Source organism: Chiroxiphia lanceolata, chromosome 14, assembly GCF_009829145.1.
Source record: "Chiroxiphia lanceolata isolate bChiLan1 chromosome 14, bChiLan1.pri, whole genome shotgun sequence".
Lineage (NCBI taxonomy): Eukaryota > Metazoa > Chordata > Aves > Passeriformes > Pipridae > Chiroxiphia > Chiroxiphia lanceolata.
Genome location: NC_045650.1, coordinates 10140233 through 10167769, shown reverse-complemented (window position 1 = coordinate 10167769; position 27537 = coordinate 10140233). Strand labels below are relative to the sequence as shown.

The 27537-nt window shown below is 37.7% G+C and overlaps 1 protein-coding gene across 1 annotated transcript in view; it reads left to right on the top strand.

The window, feature by feature from the left end:
* The window catches only part of STK26 (serine/threonine kinase 26), a 29604-nt gene extending 3522 nt beyond the window's left edge, over positions 1–26082 (top strand). Inside the window, exons 3-12 of the mRNA XM_032701847.1 lie at positions 11408–11638; positions 16878–16934; positions 18581–18689; positions 18783–18940; positions 21220–21405; positions 22045–22193; positions 22860–22953; positions 23444–23506; positions 23597–23733; positions 24135–26082. Of these exons, the coding sequence (XP_032557738.1) occupies positions 11408–11638; positions 16878–16934; positions 18581–18689; positions 18783–18940; positions 21220–21405; positions 22045–22193; positions 22860–22953; positions 23444–23506; positions 23597–23733; positions 24135–24159 (1209 nt within the window). The 3' untranslated portion in view covers positions 24160–26082. The remainder of the gene's footprint in view (positions 1–11407; positions 11639–16877; positions 16935–18580; positions 18690–18782; positions 18941–21219; positions 21406–22044; positions 22194–22859; positions 22954–23443; positions 23507–23596; positions 23734–24134) is intronic.
* Positions 26083–27537: the final 1455 nt, after the last annotated feature.

Genomic DNA, 27537 nt, shown 5'->3' with positions numbered 1-27537 from the left:
TTTCTCTTGCCCAGCAGGCAGGATGCACAGTTCACAGGGTTGTTTGTTTCAAGTGATCAGAACATTTAAAGTATGTCAGTCTTTTCAGATTGATGTGTTTCTGATGAACTTATGTTCTTGGCAACATCTCACACAGTACTCCAAAACTACTTTACAAATAAAAGAGGCCGGAAACTGTTCACTTACAAGTGAGTAACAATTAACCTTTCTGAGGTGGACAGTGAGGATACTTTTCAATGCATCAGCATTTAAATTTTCTAAACTGCTCTGGAAACGTGATGGAGCATCGCTCAAGTAATAAGTGCCTTTTTTAGGTGGTAGAATTTTTAATGTATAAACTTTCCCTTTTCCTATTCTAGTTTGTTGTGCAAAATCTTAAGTCTTTGAAATGCTAATTTCTTAAGTGATGGAACTGTTGATTGTTCTCATTGGCGTTTCTTGTTTGTATGTATGTTTTTGGAACCTGGTTTGGGGCTTTTTTTTCATTACCTCTGCTATCCTACTCATCTAAACACTTGCTGTTTCCTTTCTCATGGCTTTGTTGATATCTCCTGATCCTGTATGGCAGTAGTCTTGAGCACAGCCAGAAAGGTTGTTTAGACCTGATCTCCATCTGTTTTTGTTGGCATTCAGACTATCTTGCAATAAAGAACCTAACTTCCTCTAAAAGTGGAGCAGCCAGAAGCATGTGACCTGTCAGCCGGTGCACTCTGATTCACAATTGAGGGATTGCTTGATTAAATACAAACTTGGATGTCAAGGTGAGCTTTGCTCTCTGTGCTGCCAGTTAACAGAGTGGCTGTAGGGCACTGCTCACTGAGCAGCCTGAGCCTGGCAGCTGGAGAGTTCCTCCCTGCAGGATGCTCAGGGGCAGATTAGTTAATGCATAGTTGGGTGGGTATAGAAAAGATTAAAGGAGAGCTAGCATTTAACTTTGTAAGTGGTCTTTTTCACAGACCTAGAAAAAAAAAATTCTCTTAAATTAGTGCATATGTAGAAATGGACTGTTTGTGTGTGGTACCTAAAGCGAGTCTGGAAGTGTGCCAGATTTCCAGTAAACCTTATACATTGTAGTTACAAGAATAGACTTCTGTTAAGACCAACCAGTCTGTTACTGTGAAATACTTAAATGTTTAGAGAGTGGGCATTAGAGGAACTTAAACCTTTGGAGAAAGATCCATTCAAAGTTCTGTTGATTTAGTCCTCTCCTAGGAACTGAGCTGTATGCTTCTACACTAGATTTGAAAAGGCTTTAAACTTTTACTATTTAGAGACATGTCCTACTTAAGGGAAACTGGAAAGTCTAGCACTTGCACCACACCAGGAGACTTCCACAGTGCCTAGAAAACAGATTTCTTATGATTAAGCTGGTGTGGACTATGGTATTTTGTCCAATTTCAATTCCCTGATTGGTACTTCAAGCCACAGTGCAGTCAGACTACAGGAAGACAGTGTTTTAAGACTTGTAGAGAACATGACTGTTTGCTGCTTGAAGCAGATATGCATTAAAATATTTGTGGAATTCAACACTGCAATTGTTCCTGGTTGTGCTGGATATACAAGCTGTATCATATCTAACAGTAGATTGATAACTCAGCTTGGACTTTATTAGCTGAACTTGGTTCTTCCATCTTGTGCATCACAATAAGTTACTCTGGTAACAAAGAAAAGTAGGGCTCAGTCATCCTTGTACTGTCTTAGTGTTATCAAAGGAGGAGAATAGACAGAGATCTGAAAAGTGTTTGATACAGGGGAGCTGTGTAGACATAATCACTGAGAGTTCAGCAGGTGCTTTTATCAGGCTTAGAAGGAAAAGTCCACAGCAGTCTTGTACTAGTATTTTTTGTGCAGATTTTACAATTCTATAGACACATTAAGTGCTTTGACCTGAAATTCAGAGGCAAATCAGCTGAAGCTGGAGAAAGCACATAAACCAAACTCGGTTCTTCTCACTTCAACCTCTACCATTCTGTACGATCATACACTACCAGTTTTGAGCAGAGAATAATATCCCCCCAAGGGTAAAAACATGACATCTGAAACCAGATTTCTGACTTTTAAAAGGATATAATTATTATTCTATTCTATAGTGCTTTTTTTTTCTGTTGATCTTAACATTGAAAAAGATTTGCACTGGCTGTTTTTGAACTCCAGTGTCTCAACTTTACAAGTCCTGATGAAAACTTTGGTTTGCTGTTCTCCTTTTCCTCCAAAAGGAGAATGTATAGCAAGTAATAGCTCAGCAATATATAGCATTTTTTTGTTAAAAATGAAACAAAATTTTTATTTGGGTGTTTATTTTGAGGGGAGGAATGTTTCCTTGTGTATAGAAACTTAATAAAGGTATAGAAACAGCAGGAAGACTGAATGTGCCTCTGGAAGAGTACTTGTCCTATGGGACTGTGAAACATCACAGTGAGAGTAGACAAGACTCATAGCCTCAGGTTTCATCTCTAAAAGTGAAAGGATGAATTTTAAACCTGGTAATAAAAGTACCACTTGTTTGCTCTTTAGTGATTGCCTTTAGATTTAGAAAGAGTCTTGAACTGTGAAAAGTGATAAGAGACCATTGTTGTATCTTGTTTATTTTTAGGGACTGAATTTAATAATTGACAGAAGAGTTCAGGAATGGATTTTGAGGGGATGAGGTGAAGATGAACACTACAAAGTTGGTTTTGAAATGCCTCTGTAGGAAGTAGTTTTTTGTCACATTGTGGTTAGTGGCTGTGCATGTATATTGTCTTTTTAAAATAAAGAGTTGGTGAGGTATCTTATCATGTCAGGAGTCACTGTTCCAAATCCTGCTGTTTCTTTCCTACAATAATTGAAAATCAAATTCCTTTCTAATACTGCCTCATCAGTTTTTACTCTATTTAAAGTACTGTCATTTGTTCTTTAAATTTACACTTCCAGCAGTTCTTCTGGAACGAGTCTGTTCTGCTGATAGATGAGGGTCATTGAGCACACTCCTTAGCTCTGAAGGAGAGGCTCAGATCTCATGGGAAGGGTGCCCACCTAGTGATATTCGCTGACATCTCTTCTGCCAGACGATTGCTAGCCAAATAAATTTGGCAAAAGAAACTCAATCAGAGAAACTATTAATAGGGGAACTGACAAGGTAGCAGTAGCTTGCAGATCTCATTCTCCCTCATATCTTATGCATGTGCTTTTTCAGAAATGGGCTATATTGACTGGGTCCATAGCTTGAGAAAGAGCATGGCTTCAACTAAATTCCTTCTTTATGAGGAAAACTTTGAAGAACTGCGTGGTTGATTCTTGGAAGTAGCCAAGTTTGTGATGCTAAAATCTGTATTTGAATGGTATTGATTGAGGCAGTGTATCTTGAAAAGCTTTGTGGAAGGATCTGCTGGGATTCTGCATGAATTTTTTGTGCATTGATGAAGGAGAATGAGGAATGAGAAATGTTCAGAAATCTGCAGGTTTTACACTTGAGCTGTGGAAGGGGGAGTCTGAGAGCCCAGAGTGGCTTCACTGTTTTTATGAACCAGAAGTCAAGAACCATGTGTTCAGTCCTGAAGAATGGGGGTTTTTTTTCTGTTTCCCCCTGCTCCCCAGTCTTTTGCAGACTTTCCTCTCAACTGGGTACTGTTATATGTTCTGAATATTTGAATAATGTTGACTGGGGGAGGATCAAAGGGTGCCTATGCTTTGCTAGATGACAAGTTGTGTTTCAATGGAGGCTTCTGTGTTGGGAGCTGAATGCAGAATAATAAAAACACTGTACAACTTGAAGTGACCATGAGTGTTGTAACGAGCCTAAATGTAAAACATTGAATGAAATAGATTGAATTTCTACTGATGTAAATCCATTAAAGACATACAGAGAATTATGAGGGGAGCAAGATGTTCTTGCAGTTGATCTCTCACCTAGGAAGGTGTCATCTGGCAGCCAGTCTTAGCAAGAAGGTTTTTACATTCCTGCACAGCTTTATTCTAGCCTAGTTGGCAAGAAGAATCCGATTCTTTTTTTTTTTCCAGGGTGTTTCTTTTCCTCCCTTCCCCCTTCCCCTCGCCTTTTACGTAATGAGATGATTTGCCCTGCTATGAATGAGCTGCAAAGTAATTGGAAAAGGAGTTTCCTAAAATGGACAGGTTGGTTCTGGCAGTGGAGGTTTCTTGCTTTCTTTGTAGCTCATTTTGGAGTTGTATTTCTGGTTTTGCATTGTGTGCTTTTTGTAGCTTCAGGTCCGGTATCACTGATATGATCAAGTGCCAGTGTTCAAGAGGAGAGTTCAGCTTTCAAGCTTGTGGTCCTCTGGCCTTGGGGAAGGGACAGAAATCTAGGATTCTAGTAGACTGGTGTGTTTACCTTCCTTTGTCCAAATGGTCCCTCCCAAAACTGAAGGAATGGTGTGATGTCCTCTAACTGGGGTCCCACTCGGGTTTCATTGCAGGCAGTCATTATGCCTGGAAACTTACCTGTGGTAAATAAACTTGTGGCCAGCTCTTTAACACACCCACACTGTGTGTAAAACTAGTGTGTTTCTGCATTGCTTTAATTTTGTTTAGCCTGAAAATAAGTAGTGACTTCTTCAGTGGAGGTAGAGTTAGCAAAGATAACATGTGGTATACTTGAGGTCTTGTTACTGCTTTTTAGTTTATGAACTGGCAAGTTAAGAACCTACATTTTGTTGTTATTTTTGTTCTAGCTGGCTTATAGTATAAGTTTAATCTTATTTACAGGAGAAAAATCTGTGTATCAAATTCTAACTTGCACAGAAGAAATGCTAAAATGACTTCTAAGATAGAGTGAGAAGGGCTATCAAATTTACATAGCAGTTGCCACTTAGCTGTAGATGTTGACCCTTTAAATTTTAGGAAAATGGTTCAAATGCCATAATGATATAGTTTGTTGCTGGCAGAGTTCTGAGATAGTTGTTCCTTTAAATGGGTGTGGCAAAATTAAAAAAAAAATTGTTTGTGTACTGATAAGCAGGCTGTGTGCTGAAAGGAAAGGCACAGTGCTAAAAGTAGGCTGCAGCCCATAAATGGTTATTTTTCCATATTCCTATTAGTGGCTTTTGTAATCTCTCTGCAGATTGGGTTTTTCAAAGCAGTGCTTAAAATGGAGAGGTTACAAGTGTTTAGCAGTGAGAAACTGCAGTAGTCCTTTATGTTCTAATTCAGGTTAGTTCATTGAGGTGGATTAGTTATCTGTTCAGTAGTCACTTGTCCTGCACTGTTCAACAGAGGAGATTAAATTTTTTGTGAAAGATCAGTTTGCTGAACTCTAATAAATGCAGAACAGAGTTTGAACACTTTGGGATACCAAAACCTGTTGATTTTTTGAACTGATTTCTGTCTCCACTTCAGGATGTCCATCCCTCTAGCTAGGGAAGGTTCAGCCACTCATGTTTTTTTTCAAATCATAGGAAAGAGGCACATAATTTGTGGTGGCTTCCCTCCCCCTTTAATTCCTCTGACTTTTTTGATGTACCATGCTCCTTAGAGATGTGAACAGACTGAAGAATAGGCAGCTGTATGCAGTGGTTTGAGAGGATTTTTTTAAAAGATACAAGGTGGTTAAAAGGTATAGGTACACAGAAAGGAAGGTAAGTGGGAATCCATTCGAAGTGTAGGATATGTAGGATATTCAGTTACAGAGAAACTGGCATGAGAAATTTCTCTGTTTCCTTTCATCAGTGCAGAGGACTCTTTGCAAGTAATTGGCATAAGTTTTTTTAATTGCCTGTGTCAAAGAGCTAATCTTTGCGACATGTGGTGTTAGTGCTTTTTTTTGTGCTTATTTATGCTGTTTCCTAAGCTGCTTTATGTTGTGTTACCAAAGTGAAAGAAAAGCTAAGAATAGAGGAAATGAGTTCAGTGGTTTCCATTTTCAGCATAATGTACAACTGACATTGCTCACATCTGCCACAGGTCAGAGATGGTTTGAAAGTGAAGGTGATTCTTTCCTTGAAAATCTGAGAATGGGTGGATTTGAATGCTGATTTTAGAGTTTTGGTAGTCATATGAATTTTCAGGCAGCTCGCCTTATGGCTAACTTGATGAAAACAAAGCCACATGAGTTTTTGCTTGCTATTTTTGCTCTTTTATATTGAGGTTCTCCAGGTTCTCACTAAAAATGGCAATGAGTCTTGGTCTTGTCAGATAAGGGAGATATCCCATACAGGGTGTAACAAAGGTCAGGTCCCATTTAAGGGCAACAAAACTCAGATCTAGTTTTTACTACCTGCTGAGTAAAAAAGCTTGTAGACAATGTAAAAGTCCGATAAAATCAAATTGTTTTGTTGTTAAAGTAATTTTCTCTTCAATATGTATCACACAGTTACAGTAAATATTATCAAGTATCTACTGTCCTGATATTTGAGTCTTGAGTAGAACTTCAGGGTAGCATCAGAGTTTAGTTCTGTGCCAAAGTGGCTGAGAAGCAGGAGTGAGAGAGTGTGTGTGTGTGTCTGTGTGTTCAAGATTGAGATGTTTACAGATTCCACCCTTGTCTTGAATATCTGCAGGTTCATTTTTTGCTGGTTCTTTGTAACTAATAATGGATCTGCACCTGTGCCTTCCTCGACTTTTTAAAGTTTTATGTATACACACACATGCCTATAGCACTTTTTCTGTGAATAACTTTAATTATAATAGGATTTTAAACTAAAATTGGCAGAGGGAGGTGGTTAGGAGCTCTAGGAATTAAAATCTATCACTACTTGTGATGGCTTTGTTATAAAGAAGTACAATGTTCCTTATGCAGATAAAATATGGAAAGAGATATGTAATGTAAGTGAATATATATTGTTATATAATTTAATATGCATGGTTTATAATTAATGTGTGTGTATATATATATAATACCCAAAACTACATGCAGATAGGGTATGGGAAGATATTCAACTAAGAATGTATGTGTTGATTAAGACATTACTCTGAAGAAGTGCCGTAGCCTACCAGGTTTGCCAGTCTTACTCCCTCTTAATCGTTTTTGTTTGTTTGTTTTGAGGGGGGTCTGAACAGTAGAGAAATTTAAGAGGTACTTTATTATCTGAGAGTAGATAAATGCCTGTGAATGGACTGATTACCTATGGTTTCACTGTTAAACCCAGATGCAGTATTTTGTAAGAATCAGATAAATGCTGAGAATAGATAAAATGTCTTAACTTCTCATCTGTTTTATTATTTCGCTCATTGAATTTCATCAATTAATTCTTAAGACAATAAAAGATACCTTGGAGATTTTACAGGTTACAAACTAAGCCTCATTAGTGCTATTTAATTTTATTGTTAGCCGTAATTCAGACAATGGGACTTAAGAGAAAACATGCAGTGTGTGCTGGCGTCAGCAACAGTGTTGACACGCATTTCTGATCTGGCATTTGAATTCTAGTGTAACTGTGAGGCTGCTCAGCAGATGAATTACTGGGGTGGTTTTTTTGGTGGCAGGTTGTTTTTCACTTGGTTTGATTTTGGTTTAACTGCTTTACCCATAGCACAACCTCCTCCATACCCTTTCTCTGCAGGATAAGAAAGGAGAAGAGATTCACCCAAGACCACAGGCTGTGCAGCTGTGCTGGTGCAGTGGTGGACTTTGTGGCTGTGCAGAGGGCTTGTGTTGTCACGCTCCTGCTGGTGCTGTTAGTCATGTTGGCGAGACGAGCTGGCATGTGAATGTGCCTGTGCTTGTCATACTTGTTGCTGCTTTTGTCTGTGGAAACCGATTTAGGGAGGGGAAGAGCAAGGCATTCTCTGCCTGATTTGTCCAGTTGTAGGTGTTATCTTTGGAGAGGTGATGATGGAGTCCATAAACTGTCTATTGTGTTGTTACCATCTGCTGCCCAACAGGCATGGCTTCCCATGGAAACCAGTATTTATTTAAAAGAAAAGCAAACCAGTTACTCATGCAGGCATCTTTCAAAGGTTCTAAACCTTTTCCCCATTCAATGAAAGATCTGTGAAAGAACAAGGAATTGATGGGTTTGCTCAGGATTATTAATAGTGTAGAAATCTTAATTTCTACCATATTAGAAGGTTAGCTGGCAGCTGTGTTGCACAAATTTATTGATGTATATTGAGGGTGTGTATACACACACACTTTTATTTATATAAAATATATCTCAATCCTTTCCTATACCTTTGTTTACAAAGTAGTCTTTTAAAGTTTTGTTTTGTTTTTATTAGTTGTAGAAAAACATTCCTGTAGAACAATAGGCTGAGAGACAAGGAAATTAAGAAAGGTAGCAGCAAATGTGTTTCAAAATGCAGTCTTTGTTCTAAGGCCATGTTTTAAGTTACGCAGTGTTTAAGGTTTGATGTCTTTCCAAAGGACATTATTTCAATATTAACCATAGTTGGTCAGAAATACTTGTTCTTATCTGAGTGTCCTACAGTCCCTTGTCAGCCTCTGTGAGTAACAGAAGCTGTAAAGCTGACTTTGCTTACTGTGAGAGGATTTTCTGAGAATAGAAAGATGTGACTGTTTCCTCGAGTAGTGCTGCACAATTTGTTCTCCTCTGATCTCCCTCTGTTCCACCTCTCCTTCCTAGGGATGTACATGGAGTTCTGTGGTGTTGGGAAGTCCAGCCATGACTGATCTCTCCCTGCACTCCAGCACTCACACCTAATGGCATTAGGAATTGCTGGAAGTTAAAATAACCTTCAAAGCTCTGATTCACCTGAAGTAGCTTGGGGGAGAGAATCTGTAGGCCTGGTTTGTTCTGTTGTTGATGGTTAAGTGGGTGTGTAGGATGGAGTGATGTGCTTTTCCACTGAGGAGCCCAGAGGAATTTTCTGCTTAAGGTTTCTCCCCAAGCAAATCCAAGTGTTGCCCTTTGAGTTGATCAGACATTTGTGAGAGGCTGGATTAGCTGACTGTGTCTGTGATTAAATTGCTTTTCTTTTATCTGACTGGAAGTGTTTAACAGGTCTAATCTCAAATCAACAATAGTGATTAGTTAAGCATGAATGACTCCTGAAATCCCACGTTCTAAGTGTGTCTTAAATTGAAGCTAGTTTTTGTGAAGATGAGTGTTTTAGGGTCAATGAAAAATTTTGCCAGTCCTTTCAACTGTTGTTTCTTGGAGGTGTGTGTCTTTGTTTATTGTAAATGGAGAACTATCAGTTAATTGTTCCTGGTTGCAGCTAATGCAGTTCAGGAACACTTTAGATTCCTGGCTGAAGGACAGTCTGACAGTTTAACTGGCAGCTGGGAAAGGCTGTGTGGCAGTCACTGCTGTTTTTGCCACACCTATCCCTATAATAATTTTTTAAAATACATCTGAAAATAGATTTTAAAATCAGATTTTTTTTAGAAAAAAAGCTTTTTAGTCGTAATGGTGAAATGATGGGAGGAGCTGGTGCAGTGGTATATAGCAGTTATGGTTATCTTTGGGCAGTCTGAAGATTTACTGGTGTTTTGGAACCTTTTTCACTAAAAGCTTTATGAGCACCTGGAACCTTCAGTCATTTTCTTTCTCACTATAATGATATTAGTTCTCACAGGTTTCAGACCAAATAGCACTCATCCTCTCTTTTTTTTCATTTGCTTTGATTATTTGTTCATCCTTTAGGTCTTTCACTGTCTCTATCAACAGAAGAAAATACAAATTTTTTTCCTAAACTCTTTCTCAGAATTTTTTTGTTTGTTTTTAATGGAGCAGAATAGCAATGAGCTCATTACAGACAAAGGGAAAATTCCTCAATCTCCTTGTAATATGCTGCTCAGGACCAGCAGTGTGTCTTGTCTGTTTGCAAAATTTAAAAATCTTAACTCCACAGATCAGCATGAATCTGCTGTACTACTTCATGTTCCCTCCTCTTGTGCTAGCAGAACTGACAGCTTGGTGTATATGAGCAGTGAACTGATTCAGCTGAAAATAAACCTGACAGATCATATGGTTAACTCTTAGCTAAATCTAAATCTGTTTAGCTAAATCTGTTTCCTGATTCATTTCACCATATTGTGGAATAAATTCTGGTTCTGGTAGAAGGGAACAAGAGACAATAAGGGCCCAGTTGTAAGAAAATGAGGCTGTCCATTCTGGACTAGGTTTAAATAGTAATTTTTTTCTTCCCAGTAAAGATTTTCTCATGAAATTGCAAGAACACCAGTGTAAAATTGTTTTCTGGAGTTTCATGTTGATATTTGAGTATTTGGTTATGTAGGGTAATCTGTGCTTTCAGTTGGATGTCTGTCTGCTTTTGTCAGAACAGTTCTTTTGCAGCTTCTGAGTTTTGGAGTGCAGGAAAGATATAAAGCAAAGCATCTCTTTCATATTTTCAAAACTTGCTATTGAATTAGAGGGCTTTTTTTGGCCAGTTGTTGCTTCATCACATGCTGATTTGTGCAATAAGTTGCCCAGTTCTGACAGTAGTAATGTGTTTAATTCTGTTGCTCTGCAAAGAATGGGCTGTTCTGTCCTCTTGGCATGTCTGTCTTACCTCTTCAAACCTCTTTTTCTGTAAACTTTCATACTGAAGTTCTGCGTATTTAAGCTGTCGAGCATGTCATCTATGTCCTTCAGAAGTCACTGCTCTGATTTTTGGATACATAAAGTTCTCTAAGCGGCCACGTGGCAGGCTTTATCTTGAAGGGGAAATGAGAATTTACTTCCTTTTTTTTCCCTCCTGACTACTCGAGTAGACCTGAGAAATTTAAAACATTTTTATTATACCCAGCCTGGTGATCTTGAGAGTAGTTACCCAGCAGAGATCCCAGGCCGGGTGTCCCCAGCAGTGCTGTGCTGCCTGGTGCTCTTGCTCCCTTTTCTAAGGCATGTGTGGTGATACCAGCCAGTTCCAGTCAATGCCCCAAGTTCCGTATTCTGCACCAGCTTTCTTATTCCTTCACTGAACATCTCTCAGTCTCTTCTGCTCAGCTTTCTGTCAGCACTGGAGACACCTGGTCTTACCTGATCTCAGAATCAGTGAACAGCAGGTTGTGCCTTCTTCTCCCAGCCACCCCTCGCTGTGTTACGGGGCAGGGAGCTGTGTCAGGAGCTGTGTCAGGAGCTGTGTCAGGAGCTGTGTCTGCCCTGGGCTGTTGATCACCCTTTTCTGCCTGGGTGATGATGTTGGTGCTCCTGTGCCAGTAGTTGCATTCCCCAGTCTATTGCACAGACAGGATTAGTGTTAAGAACAGCTCCATTCTTTCGTTTTAAAGGGTTGTTATGTGAGGAAGTGAAATGAGGTTTGTACCCGACTCCCTCTCTGGTGAGGCTCATTTACCTTTGACAGAGTTGCATAATGCATGTTCTGTAACTAATAGCTGAATTAGAAGTTAGTGTGCAGGAAATAAATTGATCTGATGCGACCCTTCTGGTGATGATAAATCTGGATGATGTGTTTCTTGGGAAGTAATGAGGGTTAATAACTTGGAAGTAAATTAAGTAACTTGTGCATCTTTTTTTTTACCCTCTTTTTTTTCTTTTTGTAGAACCATAGAGCAGACCCAGAAGAACTATTCACAAAACTGGAACGCATTGGGAAAGGCTCCTTTGGTGAGGTCTTTAAAGGAATTGATAATCGGACACAGCAAGTGGTTGCTATAAAAATCATAGACCTTGAGGAAGCAGAAGATGAAATAGAAGATATACAGCAAGAGATAACTGTTTTAAGTCAGTGTGATAGTCCTTATGTAACAAAATACTATGGATCATATTTAAAGGTAATGTATAGTATTGCACAAAGATTTGCTAGAATGCTGCTAAGAAAATCATCTAAACTTGAGGAATAGTTATCATGCCAACTTGACAATTTTTTTTAGTAGGTTTTTATTTTTCTTTGAACAGAGCTTTTAACTTAATTTTCCTCTTTTTGCTGCTTGCTCTTTGAGGTGGGATTTGCACAAAATTACTGGGGAATGGGGAATGATCAGAGTTGATAAAGGGTTCCTTTTGCCATTGCCGCTGCTTTTGGACCTCAGTTTTCTCTCCTCCCTCCACAATCCCTAGCACAATTTTGTGACCTTTCTGGGCAAGAAAAAAATACCTTCATAAAACCATTCCTGATATGGAAAGAAACCCTGCACCGTGTAGAGATGTGTTGGTAATTATGCAGCTTAGTAGGCCTGATACAAAGTAAAACTGACATTGGCAGAGTTATGTAACCCCTGTGTGAAAATATTATCTAAGGCATAATTTAAAAACAAACAAACAAAAATGAAAACCTGCAGAGATCCAAACTGTTGAGTAAGACCTTTCAACTTGCAAAACTGTCCAGGTACAATCACCTTAAATAATGCTTAAATGTTTTGCACTGCAGACATGTTTTAGATGATTTTAAAAAAACCTGAAACTTTAATAAAAGCTAAAGTGTTAATCATAGTTAGAACTATATTAAATGTCTGGGGGGTTATTTGCTTGCATTTGGGATCTTGTTGGGTTTGTTTGTTTATTTTTTTGTTTGTTTGCTTCAGTTTGGGGGATTTTTTTGATTGATTCTGGGGGGGTTGAGTGGTTTTGTTGTTTGGTGTCCCCCTCAGGATTTCTGGCTTATTAAGGTGTGAGTTTTTTGATGTTCTAAAGACAGATCTCTGATAAATGTTCCTTATGTCACACTTGCGCTCTATCTTTCAGTGATACATAAAAGTACTTGCAGAATTCATTTAGTTGTGTTCTTTGTAGATTTGGGTTTTTTCCTGTTTAAATTGCCAAAGTATATAAGACAACTATAGTGGCATTGTATTTACTATGTGTTCTTTATACCCAAGTAAATAAATTGTCACTCATGTCCCATCTTTGCTTCTCTTTACTGGGCTCAATCAGTGGGATTTTTGTTTTGTTTGTTACTAAGTAGTAAAGCTCCAAGAAGTAGTAGAATTTACTTTCCTGAATCACAGTATGTTAGAACAAGACAGTTCTTCTCAAGATAACTTTGAATTTACCTAACAGTGTTCCTCTGGAGCTGTGCACAAATGGTACTGCAGATCCAGACATGATCAGTCTTTTTTACAATCCTTTATTTTCTGTGATGAGCGAAGTCCTAAAAATTATCCCCTGAATATCCATCAGCTTTGTCTTGTAAAAGCCCAGTTGTTTGCCCTGAGGTACAAACAGGTCAAAGTAAATCTTGGAAAGTGTTTTTGCTTGGAAGTATATTTTCTTGAAGAAGTGTTCTGTGAAATTTTGGGATTAAACAGTGATTTCAGCAGCAGTAAATGGAGAAATTAAACCTTGGTTTGGTGGGCGTTTGTTTTGCTCGTTCTTTGTTTTGTTTTGTGTGAGGTGGTGGGTAGAAAAAGCTTTCTAAGTTATGTATTGAATAGGGAAAGAAAATAGCCTTTTCATTATTTGTAGCAGTATAGGTATGGAAAGTATAGTATAGTTATTCTGTCAGTGCTTTACAACTATCAACTTCTGGTTAGGGTTTTTTATTTTTTAACAGTTCCTGTCAAATATTAGATCATCTTAATGCTGCAGTACTCTCCTCACCACTGTGTGAGTTCTTTCTGTTTCTATTCTAAATGGATAAATTCTGAAAGATTAATGATGATCTCTTGTTTACTTTTCACACTTGTAATGTTTTTGGGAAAGAAAAGTTTCTGTGCATGGTGCATGGGGAGGTGTTTGTGAACTTTTGGTTACTAAATACCAAAGCAAACCCTCAGTGCAAAGGCATTCAGATTACCTACAACAGTTACTGGTTTTTCTTAGTTCTGTAATCTAGATCTGGTTTAAATCTTTAAATTTGATAGGTTTTACTTCAAAGAAACTACATCTGAGACCATGCATTGGCTTCAGGTTTTTCATGTGTGCCTCAGTTCATCCAGTTGAACTGTTAATGAACATTTTCTGTGGTAACTTATTCTGGTTTTTTAATCAATCTTGAGTAAGCAGGTCGTTCTTGTCATCAGTTTGTAGTTAGTTTGAGTTTTCCCTTTGGCAAGATCACATATTTGATAGTTACAAGTTGTTTCTGACTAAAACACGAAAGAAGAGATGTTAATAGTGAGGGAGTTCCAATTGCAAGCATTTCAGATGAGAGATTTTATTTTTGTACAGTCAGTTCTACACACTCTGCAGCTTGGCAGTTTCCTTGCACTTTAGGATGCAAAGGCAGCCTTGTGGGGATGGAGTGACCCAGTCCCAGGGAGCCCAGGGCCTGTCAGCTGCATTCGTGCTCTTCCATTTACCCCTGCTGCTGAAAGGCAGAAGGGAAGAGGGTCTTTATTTCAAATACTTGACTTACTAATTTGTAACTCAGTCAGCTCAGCTGTTGCCATGTAAGTTACTCTATGTTCTGCAGCCTAGCTGCTGATTAGCTACAGCTTGTACATCTGACTTGGAAATGTAATTTTAAAAATGTAGACAGTCCCTTAATATTTTTCATAGGAATGCAACGTTATTTGTCAGTTATCAGGTGTTTTAGTCTTTAAAAACCTTATCATTGGTACAAGATGGCAAGATGTGCTTCCTGTGGTTCTTGGGTTAGAGTTGATGACAGTTTCCAGTTTTTGTGGTGTGTCATTTTAACTTGGGGTACCTGTACATCTCGAATTTTGAAGTTCAAATGGGAGTTTCCCATTGAATTAACTTTAAAGCTTAGGTAGTAGTGATTTTTTTTCCTAAATTTTCATTGGGTATCTGGCAAGATCAATAGTGTTTTCTAAACATACTGGTAGGTGATGTGCAAGCATGTATATAGTCAAAGAATGCACCTTAGTAATCACATTTGTGTACAATAATAAAATGTTTTACCTTTATATCATTGTTCACAAAGGTGTGGAAAATTGTACAAGCTTACAGCTGTATTAATGCAACTTCTGTGGCTGTAAGATAACTTAAATCCTGATGTAGGTGTCTGTAGATGTTCATATTTGTGGAAGCTCAGGATCTAAAATTGTCTCCTCATGTCGTATTGCACTTTGATTGCAATTAAAATCACATCTCAATAAATAAAACATTAAGTGTGGAGGGTACCTGAGAAAGTGATAATGCACAGGAGTGCAGCAGGGTAAGTTAGGTTAGGTAGCTAAAACGGGTGTTTTCCTCAAGCCTAATGGCTTGTCAGAATGTATTACTACCCTACCAGTTCAGGCAAGAAAAAGATTAAAGGTATTAAAAGTTACCCTAGTTCTGGCATATTCTGGTTCCACAAATTTGTGAAGCTTGATAAAATGCTTCAGCTGTACTTTCCATTTAGTCCCATAGAGGTAGATCTTGTCTTGGTGACTGAAATTTCATTATTGTTTTCCTTATTTGTGCCACTTAGACCTAGGTTTTCAGTATCTGTCCTTGTAATTATTACATCCAACTGGGCTTGCTCTTTTCTTTTGCAATTAAAACAAACCTGAAGTTATTCTCAACCATTCAGATTTGAATATGGAAAAATCCTAAGGTAGCATCCAGAGACTTCCATCAGAATTGTATAGCACTTTGTGCAGCAAAACTTTTGAGACAATCTAGAGATACTGGTTGTTCTGTATTGTCTATTTATACTTGGCTGACCAAAAATAGCTAGGAAAAAGGTTGGTCATGCCTGGCTAGAAAATATCCACACCCAGTTACAGTGGATAGTAGCAATTTCTTTGAGACATTATTTGAGAAACACAGGACTTACTCATTTTCACCTTGTACTGTTTTCAAGTAATAGTCAAATCCTCCAAACATGTCTGGTAACCACAATGTTTGCCTTGAACAGGAGTTCCTTACAGGTCTTGTGAGCTGACAAAGTCGGGCTTTATAAAAACTGCTAAAATTAGCCAGCCCTTCCCTGCTGAGATCATAATATTGGAATAGACTCTCATAAATGGTGTGTTTTTTAAATTCAGTATAGATCTAATAGAGCACACTTTGTTAAGATAATTGGATGTGGTGCTTTCAGAAACTGCACCTTTATTTACTCGTTGAGTTTTCTTTACATTTCCATCCCTGGACAAGCCATAGGGTGGGAAAACATACGATGGAGAATGCAAGAGGCTTTAAAGAGTTCTCCTGCCCTGGGTTTGTGCTCTGTTATAAGGAACTAGCACTAGTAAATATTTGCTGGAGACTTACACAGTGTGCGTGGTACTTCACCAGCTCTGGTTCAGTTGAGTATTTTTAATAACTAGTTTTTGTTTTAAATAAATGTATTTTTTCACAGAATTTCTGGGAGTAGTAGCCCATAGGTTCATATTTGAGTTTTTTCTGAAATGTGAGGGGACTCTGGCAAGTAGCAGATTCTCTCAGTTTTGAAGCACACAGTCTGTAGATCTGCTACCAAATCTTTCTGGTTTTGTTCGTAGGAACCAGTCACCTTTCTCAGCAACGTGCCAAGGGCAAAGTCAGCATCTAGAAATCAGTGTTAGAAGAATTTGCCAGTTCTAGTGGTTGAGACATCTCCACAGAGAAAGTGAAAGCACCTTGCAGCTGCCTCCATTAGGCTTTAAATTTCTGTTGCCTTTAAGCAGGTTCACGCTCACACTCCTGCTCAAAAGTAATCTTAAGTTTTGAGTATTTTCCTCAGATGAGATGTGTAGTGGTGTTAAAATAAATTTTCCCATTTAAATTGTAATGTTTCTGTATCACAAATGACTGGAATTGATAATTCTAATGCAAAGACAGCCTTTTTTAAGAATCACAACCTTACATGAAAACACTGAGTTTAAACTTAAACCACTACCTAAGCACTTTTTCCTCTAAGTTCCATTCCTTTATGTGAATTAATTTTTAGATACTAGTTAGCAGATTAGTGCTGATGGGGTTTTTCGTTGCTTTTTTAAATACAGAAGTCAAACTTACAAATTAATGTTTTAGACTTCACAGGAGCTCTGTGATCATTCTACAAGAAGTAATTACATGTAACTTGGTGCTTAATGGGACTCTGCATTTGCCTTTTAACAGTGTACTGGTAGTCTATTGAAATAAATATAATTTTTTTTATGGCAGCCTTGGACTTCTAACAACTCATACCTTCCTTTACAGGGCACAAAACTATGGATAATAATGGAGTACTTGGGTGGAGGGTCAGCTCTGGATCTTGTGAGTATATGATTATGCATTATAAGTACCAGGGAACTTTATTTCATTCTGCTCTTATAGCACTTTATAAAAAATCAAGTACTTGGAGGCAGCTGCTATTATATCACTGCTACACTGTAATGCTCCAGAAGTAGTTCTGTTACATTGAATTCATGTTAATTTTTTAATTTTACTCCTTGTCTCTAAGCTTTAGGAAGAACCTATTTGTTCTCAGTCAAATGTAAGGCAATGTTTTTCTAGTATGAGAAGTACTCTTCTTGCTGTATGTGGTGGGTTTGTGGCTTTGGGATCCTCTGTCCATCCCTTCTCACCTCCTCCCCGTAGAATTCATAACACTTAAGTAAAACCTGTTTTATTTAGGTTTGGGTCTCAGGAATGAATACAGCTTGTGTCCATGGATACAGTTAATTTTAACTGGTTAAAAGGTGTTGGGTTTTCCATTTTCAGGTATTTTTGGTTAAGCATGAAAGTGCCTTTTACTTCAGATAGCGTGGCATTCATGGAGGGTGTAGCTTGGAGAGTGCACGAGCACAGTCCACTGTGTGTGGCTGTGGTTTCCCCTTAGTTTCAGTACAGCTCTGCCTCAGCTTTAACGCTGCAGACCCACCCTTTCCTGTAAGATAATATAGCTCAGTCTTTCTTTGTGTGATTCTGAGGGGAAAATATCATGTCTTCACTATTACAGGATGGTGATAATTATGTATTTACTAACAGGGGTCCGCTCTGTGAGAGTTTTGAAGTATGTGCTTGACTTCACAAATCTCTTTAAACTTCCTTATGGAATTACATCAACTCAGCTACAGGAATGCAAAAGCATAGTAATTATGTGTAGCATGTGGTAGTTTGTAGCTCTGGAACCTGGTCTTTTTGAGAAGGGGGCTGTGAGATACTCTTAACACTTCTGAGTGATTGATAATTTTCTGTGGAGTGTCAGAAAGAGTGGAATAGCTTTTACTAGTGACAGTTTAAATCACTGAACCTTTAGAAGAATAAAATTTGTTTTGCCTCGCTTTGCCTTACCATAATTTCATTGCTGTGTTGTTGGTATTTTTTATTAGCAGAACCACCCACCTTAATTGCTTCTGTTTTACTCACATAGCTTTCTAATGTGCAAAGTTTACACTTACTCAATACTAGGAGCTTTATAGCAGCACGTTATGTTCTTGATGCAAAAGCAAGCATGGAATCAAAAATGCTGGAACAAGTAAAAACTGCATCATTAAATTTAAAACCCACAGTCAATAATAGATTAATCTGTTTTGAAATAGGCTGGGTTACTTAATTTGCTTAATCTAAATTGCAAAATTCGGATTGGTGTGTTCGTTGTCTGTAGGGAAATATAACTGTGGAAATTTAGTTCTTGCTTTTCGTGTGCTTTGCATTCTGAGGGGAGCACAGACAGTGTATGTTAGAGGAGAACAGCATTTTCAATGTATTACCTGTCAACAGGATATTTTGACCATGATCATTTGAGTGATCATTCCATTCTACTAGAATGCTGACATAATTAATTGCATATTTCATGAATTCTGTTAGTTCTCTATTTTTAAAAAAAAATCTTTCAAGATCAAGATTTAATTTAACCAATAACAAGGCAAAAATTAGATAAAAGACTAAAATTATTTTAATGTGTCTTTTCTCTAAAGCTGCGTGCTGGCCCTTTTGATGAGTTCCAGATTGCTACCATGCTAAAGGAGATCTTGAAAGGTCTCGACTACCTACACTCAGAGAAGAAAATTCACAGGGATATAAAAGGTGTGTAATACTTCAAATGTTACTTTTTTAAAGGCTTTAAAAACTGTAAGAGCAGTATTCTAATTTAGTTATTATGTTATTTCTCCTTGGCAGCTGCCAATGTCTTGTTATCAGAACAAGGCGATGTTAAGCTTGCTGATTTTGGAGTTGCTGGGCAGCTGACAGACACACAAATTAAGAGGAACACCTTTGTTGGAACCCCATTTTGGATGGCTCCTGAAGTTATTCAGCAGTCAGCATATGATTCAAAAGTAAGTATGAGAGTGGAACACCTTTTCTTTGTATCTGATGATCCAACAACATCTACTTTGATTTTTTTGCTTTTAGCTCTATCAGTGTGGAGAAAAAAAATAGATTTCAAATTACAGGGTTTCAAATACTAAAGTTAATAGTAGGATTAAATTGTTTTTATACTGTAATTACATGTCATTGTCCTCCCCTGCAGGACATATGCAAAGTCACCAAGTAAACTGATGCTGTCATGTCTCTTTCAGAGCAACTCCCACTATGCTTTCAGTGTTGAGGGGTGGTTGGTTTGGTTTCAATTCAATGTTTCTCATTTAATTCAAGCAGTAATAAAATACTCACAAAGTAGAATACCACCAAAACTTGGTAGTTTATTTAAAGCCAGGATGGTGGCTAAAATTTTACTCTTCTCAGATTTTTATACACAGCTCTGGATATAATTTCTTTAATGGTATTTCTGAGGATCTGTGTAGTGTGGAAAATTTTAGCACAGGTCACTGATGTGAGAAAGGTAAAAAGTGACCTGGTAGCTGCAGTACCATTATGTCACCTTGTGCATTTCTTTGTCATGGGAGCTGTTGATGGATGACTAACTGCAAAGAAGAGTTTCCCCATGTGAACTAGCAGTAGAAAAGCAGAGCTACTCTTATGTGTTTCTGAGGGTTGAGGACTGATGCCAGAAATGACAATAAGGAGGGGACAGTCCCCTCTTCTCCTGTGTGTAAACCCACAAGATGACCTAGAGTGCATGGTTAGGGAAATGGCAGCATGTTTTAGTGCTGGCATTGGACTTTCCATTCTGTAGATACAACTTTAAATAGGAGCAAGAAATCTAGTAATCCTGGGATGTGCAAAGTAACATTGTCGTGCTGGGGTTTTTTCTCAAACAGTAAACATAAAACTGTGTTTGTGATGTGCACATAAAGAAAAGACTGTTGACTATCTGAGGTGTCCTGAAAATATTCACACTCCAGGAGACTTTCCCAGGATCATTCAGACTTGAAGGAATTTGTGTGCTTGTCACAAGGGTTCTTGCTGATAAGAAAGTTGTAGTTCTCCTGTTAAGGGTTTCAGTGGTGCAACTGTATTGTGCTCCCTAGGGCATTTTGGAAAAGCACTCTACCCTGCTGTAAAAGTGTGTGTTTGGCCAGTCAAAATTGGAATAATTCCTCTTCTGCTTGCTCTGTGCATAGATCAGCTTTACCATCCCTTCATTTATATTTTCCCAGCAACCTAATCTTTTGCCTTCCATATCTCCAGTATGTTGCAAGAGCAGTGTCCTCCCCCTTTTCTTGCCATGCCAAAAGTCTGGTGGGAAAGCACAGAGGATACAAGCCTTTGCTAGCACAGGGTTTGGACAGGATACACTTCAATTTCTAGACTAATACCAATGAGTGTTTTGGTATCTGGACTGAATTTTAACCTTTCTTCTCTCCCTACTCCAAAATGGTGGAAAACAAAACAGAAATTAATACAGTTTTTGTAGTGCAAGAGATTTACAAGCCCCATCTCTTGTAAAAACGTTTTGCTCCAATCACAGTTGTTGGTTATGGTTATGTTATTTCAGTAATAAACTATGAGCTAGTTTAATTATTTGATAAGAAATACAGCTATTTAATACAAATACAGAATTTGTTTGTAATGCTTACTTTTAGCTAAAATAAATAGTACTTCATTATTCTTCAGAAATTTACACTGTGAACTTGGTGTTTCAAGTCTAACCAGTCAATAATTCTCCAGCTAAATTCATTAAGCAGTCTGTTAGGGAAGAAGTTCAGTGATCACCTGCTGGAGTTGATTCAGGTTTCTGCCTTGTTCCCTTACAGCGAGCTGTCAAACAAGGTTGGGTACCTCAGTGCATCTTCAGTTTAAAAAGTGACATCACCATGCAGTTTTGGTACCTAAACAAACTCTGAATTAGACACTGGAAATTCATTTCAGTTTGTAGTTAACATATAGAAAAAAGTCAAAGGAAGATCAATGTTTCTGAAGCTTTTTCCAGATGCATGTGAATTTAGGTGCCCATTTAACTTGCAGACAGTGTTAGAACAATGACTGCAACAAGAGTGATGATGTAGTTGTTTGTCATTAAAGACTGATTAAGTCAGCCAGGTCTTTGGGAATTGAGTATTCCCAAAGTATTAGAAAAGAATATTTGCACTATCTACTTAGAGCAAAATAAGTTTTATTATATAAATGCAGTATATGTGAAGATTTCAGTTATTAAATACTTAGTCATATTAGCCCTTAATTTTGTACTAAATGTCCTTTTCTCTTTTTTCAGGCTGACATCTGGTCATTGGGAATCACAGCAATTGAACTGGCCAAGGGGGAGCCTCCCAACTCTGATATGCATCCAATGAGAGTTCTGTTTCTCATTCCGAAAAACAATCCTCCGACTTTATTAGGGGAATTCAGCAAACCTTTTAAAGAATTCATTGATGCATGTCTGAATAAGGACCCAACATTTGTGAGTACACCTGTGTGTGTGTGTGTGTGTGTGTATACACCTGTTTTGGGTTTGTTTTCTACTCTCTTGTGCTTGCAAAGTATTTTGATGGTGTTGGGCATCGTTGTTGATTGAAATAATTTTAGAGACAATACTTGTAAATGCTAGTGGTGCTTTTTAATAGCTCTGTTTCCATCCTAGTCTCTTTTGTTTAAAATAAGCAAAGGAGGAGGGAGAATGCTGAAAGAAATTACAGTGGCAGAGGCAGATTCCTCAAATGCACTGAAACCTAGAATAATGTCAGAAGAGAAGCTTTAACAGAGGAGAGAATCATCTTAGATCCTTTTCTCTGGCACAACTTTTGCTGTCTGAATTCAGCTTACAAGGAAATGTTGCATTGGAGAATTTTGATTAGTCATTTTCCTGGGTGTGACCTTTTAATGTAGAAGGATAAGCTGGGTAGTCTGTGGGTGACATGATCGTATTTTTAGAGTGCTCGTAAATGTGGATTACTGGCTTTTCTTGACTTCCTGTTTCACTAATTTCCTGATACTATAAAAGTTAGCTCTAGAAGTCCGTTGTCTTATTAAATCTCCCCTATTAACATTTAAAATCATGAAATGTTAGCATAACATTAAATATTTAAAGTGTTTCTTACAGCGCCCCACTGCAAAAGAACTTCTGAAGCACAAGTTCATTATGAAAAATGCCAAGAAGACTTCCTATCTGACAGAGCTGATTGATAGGTTTAAGAGGTGGAAAGCAGAGGGACATAGTAGTGATGAAAGTGATTCCGATGGTTCAGATTCGTAAGTTTATTTTCAGTTTAGTCTCTTTCGTTTGGTTTTTTTTTTTTATTTATTTAGATAATGTTACTAAAGTAAGTTTGTTGCAGCTTCTCTGTGTAACTAACTCCATTTCTGTACACCTGTCTTTGTTCCATTTGTTTTTCCTTGGCTTCTTTCAAGAAACTCCCTGTATGAGCCTAAAGACTAATGCATAAGTCAAGCTGCATCCTCACTGTCTCTTTAAACTTTCTCTCTCTGAACTCACAGTTCTGTTTAAGTGCTATGTATTTCCTAGTCTGAGGCTAGTGTTGTACCAAAACCAGTGAATCACAATTAGGGATATTACAGAGCAAGGTTGAGGTGCATGAAGAAGTTTGCACAATGCCAGTGGAACAACATGCTCTCTGTAAGTCTCTTGCTTTTCTGGATATCAGATAACTGTTTTAAATGGGATGCCATGGGGGAAGGTAAGCTTTGTGGGTAGATAACATCTTCTCCTTGCTTTGATCACATTTCAATTTATCCAGCCTCTTTTAAAGTTCAGTTAATGTTTAAATCCATGTTTTGCTTCTTATTTTAAGGAACATGGAACTAATCTGTATAGATTTGTTATGCATTTGGGTTACCTGTGTTTGCTTGGTGTTATACTGTGACTGGTGTTATGTACATCGTGTCCTTTTTCTTCAGGGAGTCCAGTAACAAAGAAAATAACTCTCACCCTGAGTGGAGCTTTACTACAGTTCGGAAGAAGCCAGATGCAAAGAAACTGCAGAATGGGACGGTATGTACAGTCTGAAGGGTTCTTCTTTCTAACGGCTGGTTCTGAAGCCAGTGTAAGGAAGATGGTGATAAAATTTAGTATATTCACTTTTCATAGGAACTGACTATTTTTTTGTAGTTCAAGAGATGATTGATGCTTCTTGGCAATATTTCCTATGCCCATGTCAGGCCCAAATGCAGAGCATAATTCAGATTTACTTGATTGGTATCTGTTCATAGAGATGGGAATTTTAAAGACTTACAATATTAGGGAGGGAAAACTGAACTGTTTTCCTGACCCTTTATGACATTGTTTGAGATGTGTCATCAGGCATCTATTTCAACATCCCATATGGTTTGTTGATGTACTGTGCCTTTGTTGTTTTTGTAACATATTTTAAGCACTTTTTAAAATTTAACTGAACTTCCAAAATCGCACCTGCTGTGTCAAAAGCAGTGTGTGTATGTTGTATGGGAATATGCTAATGGAATCCTTATTTGTTAACTTCTAGGATCAGGATCTTGTTAAAACCCTGAGTTGTTTAACTATGATAATCACCCCTGTGTTTGCTGAGGTAAGTTTTGGCTTAAAAAACTTCTTTGAAAGCATTAGCCACATGTCTAATAACTTTAATAAGTTTTATCTGTTTTGTTTTGCTCCTCAGCTCAAGCAGCAGGACACAAATAATGCTAACAGAAAGAAAGCAATTGAGGAACTTGAGAAAAGCATCAATATGGCAGAAGCAACGTGTCCAGGGATCACAGATAAGATGGTGAAGAAGCTTATGGAGAAATTTCAGAAGTAAGTAGTTTAGTGATAAGGGAAAGATCTGCTTTGTCCAGTGCTTTTATCTTTGGTAGTTATAGCTAACACTTCCTTTTGAGACTAAAACTAATAGTAACAATTACTATGTCTGGTCTTCTAATGATGGAACTTTACTCTACTTTTTGTGTCTTACTTCCTTTAATTTAGGCTGCAGTTTTGTTGTAAGCATATTTACAGCCAGTAAGGGAGACAGAGAATCTTTGTCTTACCTTTTTTAGGAATATTTTCTTGAGAATGTCACTTCTGGTGTTTTTTTTCCTCTGAACCGGTTAGGATGAAGACATGTACTAGTTTAATAATGCAAAAATAATTATGTGCTGTTTGCTTAGCTGAAACAATACAATTAAAAAAATTTTACTTGCATTTTTTATCTGTAGATTTTCTGTTAATGACTCATCCTAAGAAACTTCACACAATTGACTGCTGTTTCATATGGACCCAGTGAAACCCACCAAAACTACTTCAAGCTTGGCAGTGCTTAGCTCATGAGCTCCTTGTGCCTTTTGGATCTTTGCAACATATTGATGGTGATTGAGGATTTGAAAGAACCTACTCAACTATTTTGTGGCAGTGCACATGGTTTTATATTTTCAGGAAATTATTTTGTAAAGAACAACTTTTAATATTGTAGTTTCACCTGTTTAATCTGATAAATGTTGAGGTGCAGTTTTGCTTTTAGAAATAACCATTACTTTAGTTAATAGAATGTGCAAGTACAGTATGTTTTGATGCTGTTTTGTTCCTGTACATGGGGTTGTACAGGTCTTTTATATTCATGAGTTAAACTTTTGTAAATCACTAACAAGCTTCAGAGAAAATAGCTTTTTCACAAGCGTATTCAAAACATGTAATGTAGTGGCAAGGGTATTGCTGTAGCACCTGCTTCAACCAGCATATAGTTATCGTGCCCTGAAAAACAAACCTGCAACAGTATCTATTTTAATTCTGAATTGGTACAGTATTTTAGGCAGCTCTATGATTAAATATATTTGAGAGCAATATGTCAATAGTTTGCAGGTGATATGTAGCAACAGGTCTATCCTGATGTACAGTATGTGTATTACCTTTTAGAACAGGTTTTGAAGTAGTAATTCAGTCTTATATCATCATGGTAGGAAAATTTAGAGCAATACAGTTGAGGGGGTGGGGCTTTTGGCAATAATGGACAAAACCTGAAGTCCAGTTTAACTTAATTTAATTTTTTTTCCTCTGAGTACACATGCCTGGGTGGAAGGGAGCCAGAGAAGCCGAGCGTCGCATGTTACATACCTCACACGCAGGTATCAGTGTAACACCAGCGTTCTGTGTGGTGGTGTTGTTTCTCCTGTAAGATATTTATACACATTTTTTTTTGTTGTTCTTAAATACATTAAATACAGTACATCAACATAATTTGTTTATAATTTTCTGAAAGTGTATTTTAAATATGTATTTACCAGTTAATATGCAAATAACTGAGTTATAGATATTCTTTCACAAAAAGGTAGTACTGTGCAGTACGGAGTGATTTTTTTTTTCATAAAAAGTAGGTAAGACTATAAAGTTGCTTTCAGTTATATATTTATGGTACTGCTAGATGGGTAATCTCTTCTGTTGGTTTTTTTTTGTTGGTTTTTTTTTTTTTTTTCCCTTTTTCAACCCAGTATGTATATTATGCTGAAGTTTTGAACTGGGATTGTTTTTCAGTACTTAGCTGTGGAACTGTTGGTGTAAATTTATTTTTGATAAAGGCTGGGTGTGTTTATTTTATGGTTCAGACCTGCACATTTTGTTTTTGCACAAAAGTAATTTTAAAGAATCTGAAATATATCTGCCAAATATTGAAAAAGTAATGGTGTGCAAGTAAATACTGCATTTTCAGTCAAATGTTGCCATTACATCATTTTTATATAAAGGACACTCGTGAGAGATGGTGGTTAGATATGCCAAGGACAATTATTTTCAATGGTGCCTACACTGTAAAAAAATTACTTTTAACTCCTTGTTTTAATTTTAAAAGAAATGTTTCTGTTTAAAACTTTCATCTGCTATATAACTGAAATTCAATTAGAATTTATATCTGAGAAAAAAGTCTGGAAATAGTTTTTGAAAACAATAATGTTATGGATTAAATAAATATTTTTATAAATGTAAAAGCAGCAAAAGTTGTAAATACAGTTGATCTGAAGCTTTACAAAATAACTGCATCACAGAAACAAATTGTAGTGCTTCTCTAGCTTCTGTAGTTGTTAGTCTTGTAAATCTGTTTATAGATGAAGCTTATTTCAATGTTTTGGGGGGTTTTAAATGGTTTAAAAATAAATATTTAAGTTCTGTAAACTTTGATGAGCTTGTTGTGTTGTGCATTTTATTCTGGATTTGAGCAGCTGTGCAGAGGTGTGGACGTGGCTCTCACAGACCTGTGTTCTAGCTCAGGAAAGGTGATCCTTGTGTGGTGTTGTGGGGGTGCTCTGTGTGGCTTCCCCCCATGCTGTTCTTGTCCAGAGGATACCTGCCAGCTGCTGCACCACAGGAATGAACCCAGGGTTCAGTGGGATTCCATTCCTAGGGAGGAGACTCCAGGATCTGTGACTCAGACAGACGTGTGGCAGTGACCACACGGGAGCGGTGTCAGAACACTCTGACTGTGTTTGACCTCGGCGCTGGGGAGTGGAGGGACACAAAGGCCTGTGCCACAGATCCCTCGGCTTTCGCTTCGGCAGCCTCAACCCAAATCCCATTTTAAGGAGCTCCATACAAATTTTTCACAATTAAAAACATTTTTACTTCCATGTCACTTCCCTTAAGGTGTTCTTTTTATGTGGGAGTCCGAGGGGAGAGGTGATGGGAATTCTTGCCGAATTTTTTAACTGGTGGCTTGACCCTGTTGACACAGGATCTTTAATCTATGCAGCTCTGTGAACAGTTTTGGGTAGGTGGGGTTAGCGAGTGACATGGGAAATTGGAACCTGACCTATGTATAATATGACTGTAACAAGTTGCTGAACTGTGATGCCTCTTCCTGAGAAATGGGTGGGATGTATACCTACCTCATGGGACAGCGTGGGGAAAAACCCAGCCACGTGTATAATACAGCCTTGTTCTCTCAGAGCACAGACCATTCAAGAAGGTTTTTTATTGTGCTGCATATGGCATTTCTGCTCCTAAAGTCTCTGTGCATCTTAAGACTATAGTTAACTCCTAAGAAAGGATGTCTGTATTGCTGGTTCCAGAGAAGCTGTCTTTTTCCCACATGTGTTAGTTATTGATGAACTGTGTAACTTAAGCAGCAGTGTTCTGTTGCTGGCAGATAGCTAGTGGAAAGATATATCAAAATATTCATGCAGGAACCATCTTTGTGCTCATTTGGTCTGCGAGGCTTCCCACTGTAGGACTGAAGCAGTCTGAATTGCAGAATAGAGAAATGTATTTGTTCTTGGGTAGGTGAGTCCTGTATCAGTGTAACCTCTCTTAAAGCCCTTGGTCTCTGACCCCTCTGTTTGCTTCTGTACAGTAATTAAGTGTAGTGTTGTCACACCTGCTCCTGCCTTCAATCTAATGTCAGTAGCTGAATAGGAGATACATAGATTTTTATGTGTTTGCACAAGGTTTAGTAATTGTTGAAAGTCTTGATTCTTATCACACTGTTTTATGACTTAACACTGGAATAAAATTATTTTTCTCTTTTGCTGAGTTTTAATGGTATATATGCTGGTTTGTCTTATTTCACGTCTTTCCAATAAATGAAGTAACACTTACTACAGAGATGAGGTAACTCCTGAAACCTGTCAGTGCTTCTCC